This window comes from Eurosta solidaginis, chromosome 4 (assembly GCF_040869045.1).
Source record: "Eurosta solidaginis isolate ZX-2024a chromosome 4, ASM4086904v1, whole genome shotgun sequence".
Lineage (NCBI taxonomy): Eukaryota > Metazoa > Arthropoda > Insecta > Diptera > Tephritidae > Eurosta > Eurosta solidaginis.
Genome location: NC_090322.1, coordinates 109,520,875 through 109,536,391, shown reverse-complemented (window position 1 = coordinate 109,536,391; position 15,517 = coordinate 109,520,875). Strand labels below are relative to the sequence as shown.

At 36.0% G+C, this 15,517-nt stretch overlaps 1 protein-coding gene across 9 annotated transcripts in view; it reads right to left on the bottom strand.

Moving 5' to 3' along the window:
- The window catches only part of Sik2 (Salt-inducible kinase 2), a 964,644-nt gene that overhangs the window by 898,468 nt on the left and 50,659 nt on the right, over positions 1-15,517 (bottom strand). For all 9 annotated transcript variants that reach the window (XR_010952760.1, XR_010952759.1, XR_010952762.1 and 6 more), the window contains exon 2: positions 2,936-3,081. Coding sequence is in view for 3 of the 9 variants with exons in the window: in XM_067782444.1 (XP_067638545.1) it covers positions 2,936-3,050 (115 nt within the window). In the remaining 6 variants the exon portion in view is untranslated. The remainder of the gene's footprint in view (positions 1-2,935; positions 3,082-15,517) is intronic.

The following is a 15,517-nucleotide window of genomic DNA, read 5'->3' as shown; positions in this document are numbered from 1 at the left end:
AAATTTCAAATTCATTGGCCTAGCATAGATCAGTCTAAGTACTTGGAAGGGTTAAAAAATGATTCGGTAAAGAGATCATTGAAAAAATTCGAAAAAGACGTTTCGGAATTTCTTCGCCTGCAGTTAACTGAAATAACTGCCGAGAGTTACCTAGAATTTATCAAGGAAGGCGAATTCCGATTGAGCTGAAACTTTTACAATTGCATTTTTTTTTTTATCTAATAGAACATTTCTAGAAGTGAGCACATACAAATTTCGGAGAAAAAAAAACTACCCTGCATTGCAAAACCACCCTAAGGTACATGCTAAGCAGCGCGCTGCATGACCTGTTTAAACAAAATTCCCTACATAAAATCAGAATTGGGTAACAAAAAACCCAAGCAATCATGAAAAGCACAAAACAAATAACAAATAAACAAATATCTTTACCCATGGTTCAACTATATGGTTGGCTCACCTGTACAATAACAAAATATGTCTGTTCAAATTGTCAAAATCTGTGTATTGGTTGTTGGGGCGAATGGTATGGAATGGAAACATAAAACTTAGCAGTTTTTGTATGTGTAAGAAAATGTTGCCAATGTGTTGGTTTTATTTTGAGTTTGCCATCTCCTTTTGACAATCCCATCGACCATGCAATGAAATAAATAAAATCAGCTGATGAGATGAGCCAACCGTATAATTGAACCATGATTTATACGTTAGTTCAGTTGTTTTACCAATTTAAAGTCAAAAATGCATATTCAAAACAATTTTCTTTGATTTTAAAATTGATTTTAGATTAAAAAAATTAACATTAAGTGAATTGGCCAGGTATATATTAATGTAGGAGTCCACCAAGCAATCAAGCAGCAGCAAAACTAACTGCGAGTAAAACTGCTCAACATGTAATTTGGTCTTTTACTTAAATCTTCTGCGTTCGGATTTTATTGTGTATGATAAAACTTGCAAGATTTAATAGCATATATCGACCTAGAGCTTCAACTGTTAATATTTATTAAATCTCATAATTTAACGGTCACTCTTTCCACTATAGTTTTGTTTGACGTTTTATTTTTCCATACTGAAAAAACTATAAAGTATGGTCCCCCAGTTTCATTTTTTTCTTTTAAGTTTTCCAGCCTGAAAAAAATTAACATTTTCGAATTCAGCACATTCATTTTCAAATGTTCCACAAAGGAAGAACATATCTGAATATTTTATTTTGATAAATTTTTTATTTTACGGCACGGCTATAGGTTCGCCAAAAATACGACTTGCCAAAATGGTGGCCCATGAAAATTAATTTAAACTTTTTCCAATTTTTTAATACAATTTTTAACGTCCTACGGGTGTACGAATCTACATTAAAATACACGTGTGCGATATTCAAGTTTATGTTGGGACGAGATATATTTGAAGAGCCTTAGACTTCAAAATCTATGATTTCGTCATCAGAAGATGAATTATTATTTTTGCCACACTCACTTTTGTAATCTCGTTACCTCATCAGTGCTATACTTGTTTTTTTCATTTGTGAAATATGAAAACCTTTGAGATTTTAGAATTCTCAATGCGTTTTCAACCGAAAAGAAATCTATTTTGCTAAGCGTTTCTATATTGTGTGGCAAGCGTTGCCTTAATTGCTCTATTAATTTAGTTATGAAATCGCGACATATATTACGTATCTTTCTTTCAATGAATTCGTCTATACATTTATCTTATTTTTTAATTCGTATATATTCTTCAAAGGTATAATGAAAATAAGGTACGGGAGACAAATATTTATTATAACCTGAAGTTAAAGGGTTGAAACTATTAGAAAGTGACACTATGCTGTTGCACAAGCTGGAAAGCAAATATGCAACCTCATGACACAGTTTATCGATTAAAGTTTTTGTTATCAGTTGAGTACCGAGTTTCCACATCATACATAACGAAACAAATGAAATAAAATTTCGACACACATAAAAACACATTACAAATTTCACGATACGAATTGCCGAAATAGATTTGGAGCCAAAAAGGGGCAAACATTTTAAAGAGAGCCAAAAAAGAGCTAAGGGCTAAACCGGAATTTTTGGAGCTAAACGCAAAAAAAGGGCTAGATCTGGCTCCAAAAGCACCAAAATGGCAACACTGATTGTATGTTGCCATACCTGAAATATTGTAATGATTGAAGATGTAATGAAGATTTAACTTAAACCTTATGATTTACCGTTAAATTCTCTCAGATGTCTAATGCCCAAAACAGAGCTGCAGCGTACCTAGATTTTAAACACATTGGCTTACACTACGCAAAAAACATGTGTCGCATGTCTGTTCAAACAAAATTTCCTGCATAGAATCTGTGTGGGGTACCGAAAAACCCCAAACAAGCACAAAGCAAAATACCAAATTAACAAATAATTTACCGTCTTCTCAATTGTAGTAATTTCCGGTAAACAATTTATTTTACATTTAAAAATTGATTTTGGATTAAAAAATCAATATTAAGTGCGTTTGAAAAACATGGTAAAACAATTGGCATAATTTGCTGCATAGAGCTGCGACGTAAATATGGATGCACATGTGTCTACAAAACAATCAAGCAGCTGCAAACCTAGCAGCGGTGCAGACAAAACTGCTGCACATTTATTTTGGGGACAAATCTGGAATAAAGCTCTAAGTAGAAATATGCTTTAACTCTCATTATAAGAACTCTGGAAGAGCTTTTTTATGCATGAACTTAAAATCATTAATTTTATTATTAGTGTAAAATAGCCGATTGTCGTTGTTCATTGCTTTTAAATGTATAAAAACATTTATATGAAGTAATTTTTAATTTACAATTTATTTAATAATTTGGGAAAAATTTAAACAACGTGACATTAGCTGTTTCGAATCAGCTTGTCCGCCCTGATGTCGTGTTGTTTAAATTTTTCCTAAATTATTAAATAAATTTATTTTTTCTTACCGAATCGGTTTTTTGACCCATTTTCAATTTCCTTTTTTCCGTCTAAGCTTGTCGATGTAGTCGATCCCGAGGGATCTTCTGATTCATTTGATTCTTTTCGCTCATTATTATTCATGGTCGCTCAATTGAAATGCAACATGATGGACCTGTAAGAATTATAGATGTTTATTTGTGTGTATATAATTAAAACTAATACCGCGAATCTATATCTAGGTTTGACCGTTGAGATTTATAAAACCTAATATTTTTACCTACGCCATAATGTAATAAAAGGGATAGATTTAGCCAGAAGTACATCAAAAAATATTTCATGAATTTTGAGATAAGCGGGAGGGCAATTTTTGGTACTATATTGCACCCCTTTGAAAGTCAAACTTGAAAAAAAAAAATAGAGATAGTTAAAGCCAAAAAGGAAAAATGGAAATATAAAAGGAAATGAAGAGCAATATGGAGGATAGTCATAAAGAAAAAGGGAGCTAGGAGCAGAGTAAAAATAAGAATAAGGGTAAGAGTATGAGGGGGAATAGGAATAAGAAGTTAAGAGGAGGAGTAAGAATGAGATTAAGACAAGCCTAAGAGAAGGGTTGACGGTGGTATGCTTTTGGGAGTAAACATAATCCTTTGAGTTATACTCCCATTTCAGGTTTCGTACTTCTTTTATCTGTTTTAATTCGAAGTCAAACCACCTCATATTTTTTTCCGGATTCCTGTTTAGTGAGCTAAAATAAGCTCCTCAGTAAAAGTTTACGAAAATTCCCCCAGCGCCTTTGGAGAAAACAGCATTTTATTGCATCGTCATATAACATCAATTGCGTTGTTTGGCAGTGAAAATATACTCTTGCCGATAGTACCACAATTTGTGGGTCTAGTCGAGCAGATATTCATATATTGCCTTATAACTTTATTTTTGTTTGAGCTACGAACATATATGTATGTAATACTCCTATATTGCTACAAAAGGCTAGTTACATTCCCAAATATCAGAGTACCGATATATTGCTGTTTAAACGTTTTGTTTTTGTATACAACTAGCAGACCCGTCAGACGTTGTTCTGCCCTAAATTTGGTCTATCTGCATACATTTTAATAAGCTTTTTCTCTCTAACTCTGCCCTCCCCTATTCACTTCTTCTTAATCATTTTATTCACTCCTCCCTCCGTCTTTTTCGTTTCATCTATCTCTATTTTCGTGTCACTATATCTCTTTCTCAGTCTCCTTATCCTTCCCTCTTTTCTCTTCCTTTCCTTTTTCCCATTCTTCTTCATCCCTTATTGCCAGTCCCAGAGGGTGGTATGTATGTTGTTCCAGTCCCATTACGGGTTCCAGTCCCACTCCGAGTCTCAGTCCCTATCCTAGTTCCAATCTCATTCCCAGCCCGTCTCTGGTCTACTTTCCCGAAAAAAGGATCGTAAATACTAATATAGGCAAATTTATATACCAAATTTCAGGCAAATCGAATAGGGCGTATGTAAATAGGTATGTTGGTATTATCAATTCATGCTTTTTTTTGGCTTCGCATGGATATTTATCCGTTTTGCCAGGTTGATGCGACTAAATCGAATATCACAATGAAAATTACTTTAAAGCTCTGAGCAACAGCTTTCATTTGATATCCATATTATACACACATTCTAGGGGTATCCGGGTCCACGTTTTGGCCTATATGTCGAGACCCTAGTCACCCTGCGGTATAAATTACTCTGCACTAAAGCACTCATCAACAGCTTCAATTTGATACCCATAATGTAAAAACGCATCCTAGTGTTACCCTGATCCATACATATTAAATTGCAATTAGAATTAGTAATTGATGCAATTGGTTTATATTCTTTAATTCATTAAACAATTAGAAATAGTCAACTAATTCCCATTAGATAATTGAAATTTTTATTCTAATGGAAAATCTAATTGCAATTAGGTGCAATTAGCAAAAAAAATTGGGTTACCCTTACAATTAGAAATGTAGTTGACTTCTGCTAATGCAATTAGATACGTAATTAGCTCGAATTAATTGGTTCTAATTCATCGAATTCTGATGTCCCCCAATTTGGGTCGAACTTTTGGATAGGGGCAAATTTTGAAAAATCCCACTTTGACCCATTTAGAGTGTTCCAATCGAGTCCAAATGTATGACCGAACCCCACTAACTTTGGAGGCCCGACCCACCGATGCCAGTGGCACACCCCCTGTAACCTCCCTGGGGGTTCACCATACAAACATTTCAAAAAATCGCCGGTTTTGCACTTAACATGAAAAAATCAGCTAAATGGCTATGTTTTTTCTTTATTTTTATTTATTTATTTATAATAATATTTATTATTTATTTATAATAATATCTATTTTTTCTCTTAAGAAATTTATTTAGTCAGAACATATGTAAATGAAAAAATTAATTTAAGTGAGTTATAGAAAAGAAACTAAAAAAAAATTATTGTTTGAAGTCTTTTTTACTTTCAAGTCTGGGCAATTTCGCACGGCTCTCTAATATCGTCGCCATAACAGCCTCTACATTTTCCGGTATAACCCGTTTGGAAACGCTAGCTAGCAATTGAACTTGTCGTTCCGTTCCTTGTATGTGTGATGGAATTTTTGGATCATTAAACGGTGGATCATCTTGATTTAAATATTCTTTCAATGTATCGTACGGAATGCTTCGCGTGAATGGTGGTTCAAATACGATATTTATATCATTCAAATTGATCATTTCCGTATAACATGTGCAATTAAAGTTTATATCAGGTTTTTTATAAACTCTAAGTTCCATTGGCTCGTCAACATCGTTTCGATAGCGTAGAATTTTCTTGATGGCACAGTCGCGCTTTTCTTTGCTATCATCAAACAACATTGATAACAAGATATTTTCCGAATGCGCATAATATGAATTATCTTTAATTACTTAATTGACAATTTTGCGTAAACGAGGTTCTAGAAATCGTGACCAACCAATGAACTTGAAAAATAATGCACTGCCGTACACGACAGAGCTGTAATACTTGATATTGAAGTACATTGGCACATAACATTTAATTATAAATTCAACCAGAATTCTTAAATTTGAAATAATCTAGCGGCATTGGTGAGCCACCGAGAATGTACAATTTTCCCTGGTTTGATGTTAGCCAGATCCACCGGAACCACGCCGATAGAAATTGCATGGGCCATGTCGTATAAGTACTTCGAATCGGTGGAAAATTCAATTTTTTCTGGAGCAGGGGGCATATTTTGCAACTCAATTTTCTGGAAGCCGTCCACCACCTGAAAATATATAATAATAAAATAATTAAAAATGGTTGACAATTATAATAAATGAGTGATAGCAATAACTTACCGGAAGAGTTTCACAAGTAAAAAATTGTTTCCAGAGATTTTACATACTCTGTAAATTGTTGGGTGTTATTTCTTCTCTTGATTTGCTCTTGATACTTGTCAAGCAATTTATTCAATTTATTAAATACACTTTTTTTCAGCATAATTTCCATACCAAGTTTTTCCCAAATTCCAATCAACTTATCTTGTACTTGAATAGTGAATGATTTATGGGAAAACTTTTTTTGTTCTGTTTTAGCACGTTCGCTTAAGTAAAAATAATATCTCAAGATATCCAGATGGGTTGGTAAATTAAGATCAGTTAAATCAGTAGACACACCAAAAACAGTAACATCATGCTTGGGTATATGACTCATTGGGTTTTCGATATTTGTTGATGTAGTTGCTTCATCTTGCGGTGTAGAGGATGGTGGATTCATTGTAAACTTTTTGATTTGGAATGGTCACTTCACTTATTATTTTTTTTAAATATTTTTTTATCTGAAATTAGCACTTCACACTTTAAGTTCTTCACAACGAATTAATGCATTCACAAAAACTGTTGCGTTATATATGGTCTACGAGACGAGGTAATAAGAATGAAATGGTAATTTCAATTCTACCTGCTGTGTCTTGTGGTGGTTAAAAAAAAACAACACAAACAATTTTACGATCTGCAATTGTGTCACAGTGATACCTTCATTTTTTAAAATGGTTGAATAAATAACCGACACAACTATGTTTACGACATGAAAATGCATCACAGTGATGCCTTGGTTTTAATTTCTTTTCTATAACTCACTTAAATTAATTTTTTCATTTACATATGTTCTGACTAAATAAATTTCTTAAGAGAAAAAAAAGATATTATTATAAATAAATAATAAATATTATTATAAATAAATAAATAAAAATAAAGAAAAAACATAGCCATTTAGCTGATTTTTTCATGAAAAGTGCAAAACCGGCGATTTTTTGAAATGTTTGTATGGTGAACCCTCACGGGGCTCCAGGTGTGTGCCACTAGCATCGGTGGGTCGGGCCTCCAAAGTTAGTGGGGGTCGGTCATACATTTGGACTCGATTGGAGCACTCTAAATGGGTCAAAGTGGGATTTTTAAAAATTTGCCCCTACCCAAAAGTTCGACCCAAATTGGGGGACATCAGAATTCGTTTTAGAGGTATGGTTCCTTCGGAGAATTTTCTTATTTTGATCCCTAGAATATGATTTTCACAGAGCAATGGGCGATTTTTTTGCCTTCCCACAAATCGACCCTACCTACTCAATACCCTAGTCACAAATAGATATGAAAATTACCCTGTACTAAAGCACCCATCAGCAGCTTTCATTTGTTATCCTTCTTGTTTAAACACTTTCTAGGGGTATCCGGGTCTACGTTTTGGCCTCAATTTTGAGACCCTAGTCGCCAATAGGTGTGAATACTACCCTGTACTAAAGCACTCATCAGCTTTCATTTGTTATCCATAGTCTATAAACACATTTCAGGGGTACCCGGGTCCACATTTTGGCCTATATCTCGAGACCCTAGTCACCCACGGGTACGAAAAATACCCCGTATCAAAGTACTCATAAACAGCTTCCATTTGATGCCCACATTGAACAAACATATCCCAGGATTACCCAGGTCCACGTTTTGATCTCAAGACCATATCCAGAATGGGATAAAGAGTATCCTATGTCTGTCTCCTGGTTCTTAGCTACCCCTCCACCAATTTTCAGCCAAATCTGTTCATCCGTTCTTGAGTTATAAATAGTGTAACTAACACCACTTTCTCTTATATACATATGTACATATATACATCACATTAGAAACTTCAAAAATAACAGTATTTCTTCACTATTTAATGGATGTTATTATACAATCTACAAACTTTAATCATTCTATCTATTAAAGAAAAGCGCATGAAAATCCGTTGCGTAGTTTTAAAGGTTTAAGCATTCAAAGGGACATGGGACAGCAAAAGCGACTTTGTTTTATAATATGTAGTGATAGTAGTGATACATGCAAAATACCAAAAAATAAAACTTTTTTGAAGAATTTTAAGGAAATGTTTAATATTTTTAACGAAAGATTATTTTTCAATAGATGTATGCATTCTTAACCATTTATGTTGCATTAACAATTAACCATTTATGTTGCATTAATATGTATGTACATACCTATGTCAAGCTGATATGATATGAAAATACATACATATATACATTCATACATGCCTATAAACCTACGCCCGAAGTTAAATAACGCAGCGAATGCTATGTACACACTCAAAAGCACTTAGCGCGCAGAGTTGACACCGAACAATCACACACACGAATTTCTTGGCAAAAATGTTACTTTTGTTTAAACAATTTGGCTGATATAAGAAATGAATCAATATATATATTTTTTTTTGATGCAGAACGAAGGTAAATATTTCAAAGTTTTACTGAAAAGCAGAATTTTTTAAATCCATCCATCCATTTATGAGTTTTAGCTGTGTAAACAAAAATTATATGATTTTTTACTACATTTCGGCAATTTGCCACGCCCCTATAATATATACCTTCAAATTATATTAACTGTACCACCTCACGTAGCTAAGCTTTCAAATGCAAATAACCGTTTTAAAATCGGAGCATGCTGTGTGAAGTTATGTGCATACATGGCTTTCTGACTTTATTTTATAAAATTTATAGATAGATAATAGAATGTACCTAAATTTAAATTGTTCCTTGTCACACTTATGCAAAAATTGTATAGGCTGTCTTGTTTTGATTTCGAATTCAAAACACATTGCGAGCATTGTATGTTAGCAATATAGGAAGGAGTATTACATATATGACTACGAAAAAAACTTGTATGGCATCAGACATTTATAAGCTTCTAACGAGGTATAATTTGTAAATTTATATTTAGAAATGTCAGAGAAACCTTACAAAGTATATTGAAAACTTCACGTAGTGCATCATTGTACTTGTATATACTAAGGATTAGTCAAAAGAATCCACTGTCAATTCTGCTTTCACCAAAATACAAATAGTCATAAGTAAGACCAATTGAACCTTAATCAGGTTATGCTACGCCTCACATTTTTAGAAATTTCACGCACCCAACGCTTTTATTTAATTGTCCGATCAACGCCCTAGATTGATGAAAAGTGTGATGACTAGTACCTAGGACCTAACTAATAATTTTCTACCTTTTAGTATTATTATTACTTAATGTAAGTATTGTTTTCAATAAAACCGTTGAACTAGAAATTGTTTTTAATTATTTTATTTTCAAGTTCTTAGCCTTTATTTAATTGCCTATTACTTCTCATTATATTTTGTTCATTTAGGGACTCATTATTACAAGGACTCTTTCCTCACAATTTGTTACGATCCCAGTCATCAATACATAATCATTCTAAAAACTTTACTTGACTCGGCCCCACGTATGCTTGTCCCTCCTCGAACTCCAAAGTATTTTGTAATGTATGTAATATGTGTTCCAAATATGAGCCTAATTGGGGCACAAATACGATTTTTTTTAATATCTCGATCCTTGCGCCAACTAGCGGCGATTTTTTCTTATTATTGCATTGACATCGGGTTCTGAACTATAATCCAAGTTTCAAGCTTGTAGCTTATCTGGAAGTTACTTAAATTTCAATTACAAATTTCTGTTCGCTACACAGAGTCAAATAAATAAAACCGTTTAAAAAAGAAGTTCGACTTAAAATTGTTTGACGTATTTGTGGGTTTTTGAAGTTTCACAAAGTTTGTTGATTTGCTAGCAGCGTTGCCATGCCGTTACTGTTTCAAGCAAAGTTGTGGTGTTTCGGGATGGGAGTTCCTTTCAGGATGAAAACACAACGGTTATTTGCCACAATAATTATATGCCTTGTTAACATATATGTTGAAAATACATTAAAACATATAATTAAAAAAAATAATAATAATAAAATAATATAGCCTCCACTCCGCAGGAATCTATATCATTTATGCCGTTTATGTTTCGATTATGCTGTTACGAAGTACCGCTAGGCAATAACATTAATACACGCAAATTTAGAGGCGATCCTCTTGCAACTTTTTTAACCAGATAAATGTATGTATATATCCAAAAATAATCGTGTTATGGAATTTTACGACATTATTGCTGCCAAAAATTTGTAGTGTAAGTTATATTCCAGCGGGTTTTGCGTCCAACATATGTATTATTTTATTTTTAATAGTCAAGTCGAAGTTGCACACTAGCTCTTGCACTGGTTTACAGCCAAAATGCACCAGAGACGACATTATGAAATTCCTATGTAAAATCACCCCCTAATTCCGAAAATCAAGGTTATTTTTAGTTCTATGGTAACGTTTTTGAAATATTTAGGAATAACCGTTTTTTTTTTTTAATTACAAAACGGTTTGAAGCTTTTAAAAAGTAGTAAAACACTTTTTGCTAGGCCCTGCAAATTGAAAGCAAAGGAACAATCATTACGGATGTTTTCAATTTTTTTGTAAAAATATAAAAAAAATTGTCTTTGTAAGGAAGGATCTCGAAAACTTTTCATTTTTTTGCAGATTTTTTTTCTCTTTAAGCTCTGTTTTATTACAAAAAAATAAGTTTTCATTCAACCAAATCGATGGACTAATACAAAAGTTATAAGCATTATATCCATATAGTAAAACTTATGTACCCTACAAATAATAGCATATGTACATATGACTCTGTCTTAAGTCTATGATCTAATTTTATAATTATTTGAAAAAGTTATGTGCCTTGTTTTGACGCTTATTTAGATTAGGATCGGTTTCTCTTATGAGAAACCAACAGTAGTCACCCATCATAGCGACATCCCAGAATACTTGATACCGACTTTCAATCATTTTCATTTGCTGGTGAAACCTTTCGCCATGCTCGTCACTTTCGTCGCCAAGATTTTGCGGGAAAAATTTAAATGGGAGTGTAGAAAATGAATTTTTAAAGGCATATTTACTCCTGAAAGAAAATAAAAAATTAAATTAGATAAATACATATGTGACACATTAGTATATAATTTTTGTTTACATTTTGCTCGTTCTTGTTTGTTCGGAACTGGACGATGAATTCAGATTTAAAGGCTATATATTCTCATGTAAATTTAAAAATTTTCATACAAATTTTTGATTATCGGGCAGATAGGTTTTAAAGTTAACTGAGAAAACGTTCTTAAATATGTTTTTGTATTTACCCATTTCCGCATAGTTTTTGATTAAGTCGTTCACTATCATCTCGTAGTTAGGACTTTTGTGTTTGCCTAAAAAAGAGGTAACGGCTTTTTCAAAAGAATCCCACGCTGCTACCTCCACTGGTGATAATAGTTCTTTGAAATGGTTATTAGTGATCATTTTCCTTATTTGCGGTCCCACAAAAATCCGCAGGCTCGAAAATTATTTTTTTTTGGGATGCGTAGCCCAAATCCTATCGAAAAATCGATGGCGCGATATCGGTTAACTTTCATCCATACAAATCGACCCACCCTAATACTCACAATATTGATTATGCATTACTCAGCCAGTTTTGACATAAAATCTGTTCTCTGAACCTGCTTATATACACATATACTAGCCTTAACCCGCGGCCCCGTCCATAAGGAGAAAATGAAATATATGGGCTATTCACATTAGCCTGCTTATCAAGTTATCGGTTTAAAAATTTGTTTCTGTCTAGTGCATTTAATATTTGCAATTGAGTAAAAAAAAAGAACTAAATCAGCTGATAACCTGATAGGATCCCCAAATGATCCATAAAAAGCCACGAAATGACCTCGACGCTATCGCGGACGGATCCGTAAAACCATCCAAAAATGCCCTGGAAGGGTCTCCAAAAGCTTCCGAAATAGACCTAAAAAACCCGAAATGACAACGACACGATTCTAGACTTATCCAGAGAACCACACAGAAATGATTCCTGAAGGGTACCAAGATGATCCCGAAATAGTCCCGAAAAAGTTCCGAAATGACCCTGACGGGCTCCCGGACGGATCGCAAAAACCAGCCTGTAAATATACAGGAAGGGTTCCTAAATTATCCCAGAAAAAGTTCAGAAATGACCCCGAAGGTATTCACGACGTATCGCGAAAACCATGCAGAAATGATTCCGGAAGGGTCCCAAAATTATCCCGAGATAGTCCGGAAATGACCCGGATGGGATCCCGCACTGATCCAGAAATGATCCCGGAAGGGTCCCAAAACTATCCCGAAAAAGTAACAAGAAAATCTCGAAATGACACCTACGGCATCCCGGACGGATCCAGAAATGACCTCGGAAGGGTCCCCAAATGATCCCAAAATGGTCCCGAAATTACCCTGATGGTCCGGTAAACCATCAAGAATTGATGCCGGAAGGGTCCCCAAATGATCCCGAAATAATACGGAAAAAGTCATGAAACGACCCCTAAATGTTCTTCCAATGATCCCGAATTAGTCCCGAAAAAGGCCCGAAATTACCCTGATGGGTTCCCGTACAGATCCCGAAATCCATCCAGAAGTGATGCCGGAAGGGTCCGTAAATGATCCCGTATTAGCCCTGAAAAAGTTGCGAAATGACCCTGATGAGCTCCCGAGATCCCGAAAACCCATCCAAAATGATCCCGAAATAGTCCCGAAGATGTCGCAAAATGATCCTGGCGGGATCTCGAACGGATCCCTAAATGACCCTGGCGGGATCACGGACAGATCCCGAAATCCATCCAGGAATGATCTTGGAAGGGTCCCAAAATGATACTGAAATAGTCTCGGAAAAGTCCAGAAATTACCCTGACGGTCTCCCGGACGGATCCTGAAAACCATGCTTAAATGATCCCGAAAAAGTCCCGAAATGAACTTTACGGGATCCCGAAAACCATCCATGATGCCGAAAGGCTCCCCAAATCATCCCGTATTAGTCCCACAAAAGTCCCGAAATGACCCCGACGGGATCCCGAACGGATACCGAAAACCATCTAGAAACGATGCCGGAAGGTACCCCAAATGATCCCGAAATAGTCCCGAAATGACCCCAAGGAGATCCCGGACGGATCCCGAAAACCACCCAGAAATGGTGCCGAAAGGGTCCCCAAATAATCCCGTATTAGTCACGAAAAAGTCCCGAAATGACCCCGATGGGATCCCGAAAACCATCTAAAAATAATGCCCGAAGGTGCCCCAAATGATGCCAAAATTGTCCCGAAATGACAACGACGGGATCCCGGACGAATACCGTAAACCATCCAGAAATGATGCCGGTGGGTAGCCCAAAATGATCCCTAAATAGTCCCGAAATGACCCCGAAGGGATTCCCGACGGATCTCGGAAAATATCCAGAAATGATGCCGGAAAGGTTCCCCAATTGTCCCGAAATGGCCCTGACGAGATCCCGGACGGATCCCGAAGACCATCCAGAAATGATGGCGAAAGGGTCCCCAAATGATCCCGTATTAGTCGCGAAAAAGTCTCGAAATGACCCCGACGGGATCCCGAAAACCATCTGGAAATGATGCCGGAACGTACCCCAAATGATCTCGAAAAGGTCCTGAAATGAGCCCGACGGGATCCCGAACGAATCCCGAAAACCATCCAGAAATGATGCAGCAAGGTACCCCAAATGATCCCGAAAAAGTCCCGAAATGACCCCGATGGGATCCCGAACGGATACCGAAAACCATCCAGAAATGATGCCGGAAAGGTCCTCAAATGATCACCTTATAGTCTCGAAATGACGCCGACGGGATCCCGTAAACCATCCAGAATTTATGCCGAAATGGTCCCCAAATGATCCTGTAGTAGTCGAGAAAAAGTTCCGAAATGACCCCGAAGGGATTCCCGACGGATCCCGTTAACCATCCAGAAATGATGCCGAAAGGGTCCTCAAATGATCCTGTATTAGTCGAGAAAGAGTTCCGAAATGACCCCGACGGGATCCCGAAAACCATCTAGAAATGATGCCCGAAGGTGCCCCAAATGATGCCGAAATAGTCCCGAAGTTACACCGACCGGAACCCGGACGGATCCCGAAAACCATGCAGAAACGATGCCGGAAGGGACCCCAAATGATCCCGAAAAAGTCCCGAAATGACTCCGATGGGGTCCCGAACGGATACCGAAAACCATCCAGAAATGATGCCGGAAAGGTCCTCAAATGATCACCTAATAGTCTCGAAGTGACGCCGACGGGATCCCGGACGGATCCCGTAAACCATCCAGAATTTATGCCGAAATGGTCCCCAAATGATCCTGTAGTAGTCGAGAAAAAGTTCCGAAATGACGCCGAAGGGATCCCGGACGGATCCCGCAAACCACCCAGAAATGATGCCGAAAGGATCCCGTATTAGTCGAGAAAAAGTCCCAAAATTACCCCGATGGGGTCCCGAATGGATACCGAAAACCATCCAGAAATGATGCCGGAAGGGTCCCCATATGGTCACTGCTCTCTTTGTAAGCCCTCGACTTATTTGACCCATTGAGTATGTAATATTGGTCAGTATACGTAAAGTTATAATGTATAAAAATTATTAAAAAGTAATTGTTCGAAGAGCTCGTCGGACCCCCATCCCCCTTTCCATGTTCGAAAAAAATTTCGCTAGAAGACTATTGTCTGTGTCTAAAATTTCTTCAAAATCCGTGTAGCCTTTCTGGCCTGATTCAGTCACAAAGACGAAAAAATATAATAATTAAATTATAACTGTTCCTAGTGGACCTCCCCCCTTTTTAAAAATATATAGCTAGTAGATCCTTATAGATTGGCTATATATGTGCCAAATTTCATTCAAATCCTTCCAGCCGTTCTTGTGTGATTGAGGCACAAAGACAAACGTCTGGACATCCAAGCATACAAACATCCAAACTTTCCCAATTATAATATCGAGCCATAACCGCACAAAGGGCTTAACCGACATTATTTTTGATTTTTTGTTTTTGATGGAAACCGAAAGGCCATTACCATATGCACCAGCTCCAAAAAAATTAAAGTCCTACGAAATACCGATACGAAGTTATAGATAAGCCAATTTTGGCTCAAGTGCCAAAACACTTTGTTTATATTTTTTTGTGTTCGCAATGTGTAGGTTAAGCCTGTTTTCCGAGAAAATTTTGTCATTTTAATACAAAGTTTTTACATTTTGGTATGCATGTTTCGTAATTTTCGTGTTTTTAATTTAAATATGGACTTCTTGCAAACACAGATGATTATTTTTTAGATTAACATTTTTCTTAATAAGGATTATAATGAATATAGCCAGATTATTGTTGCAGATTTCAAATAAAGTTGCACTAGTTCCA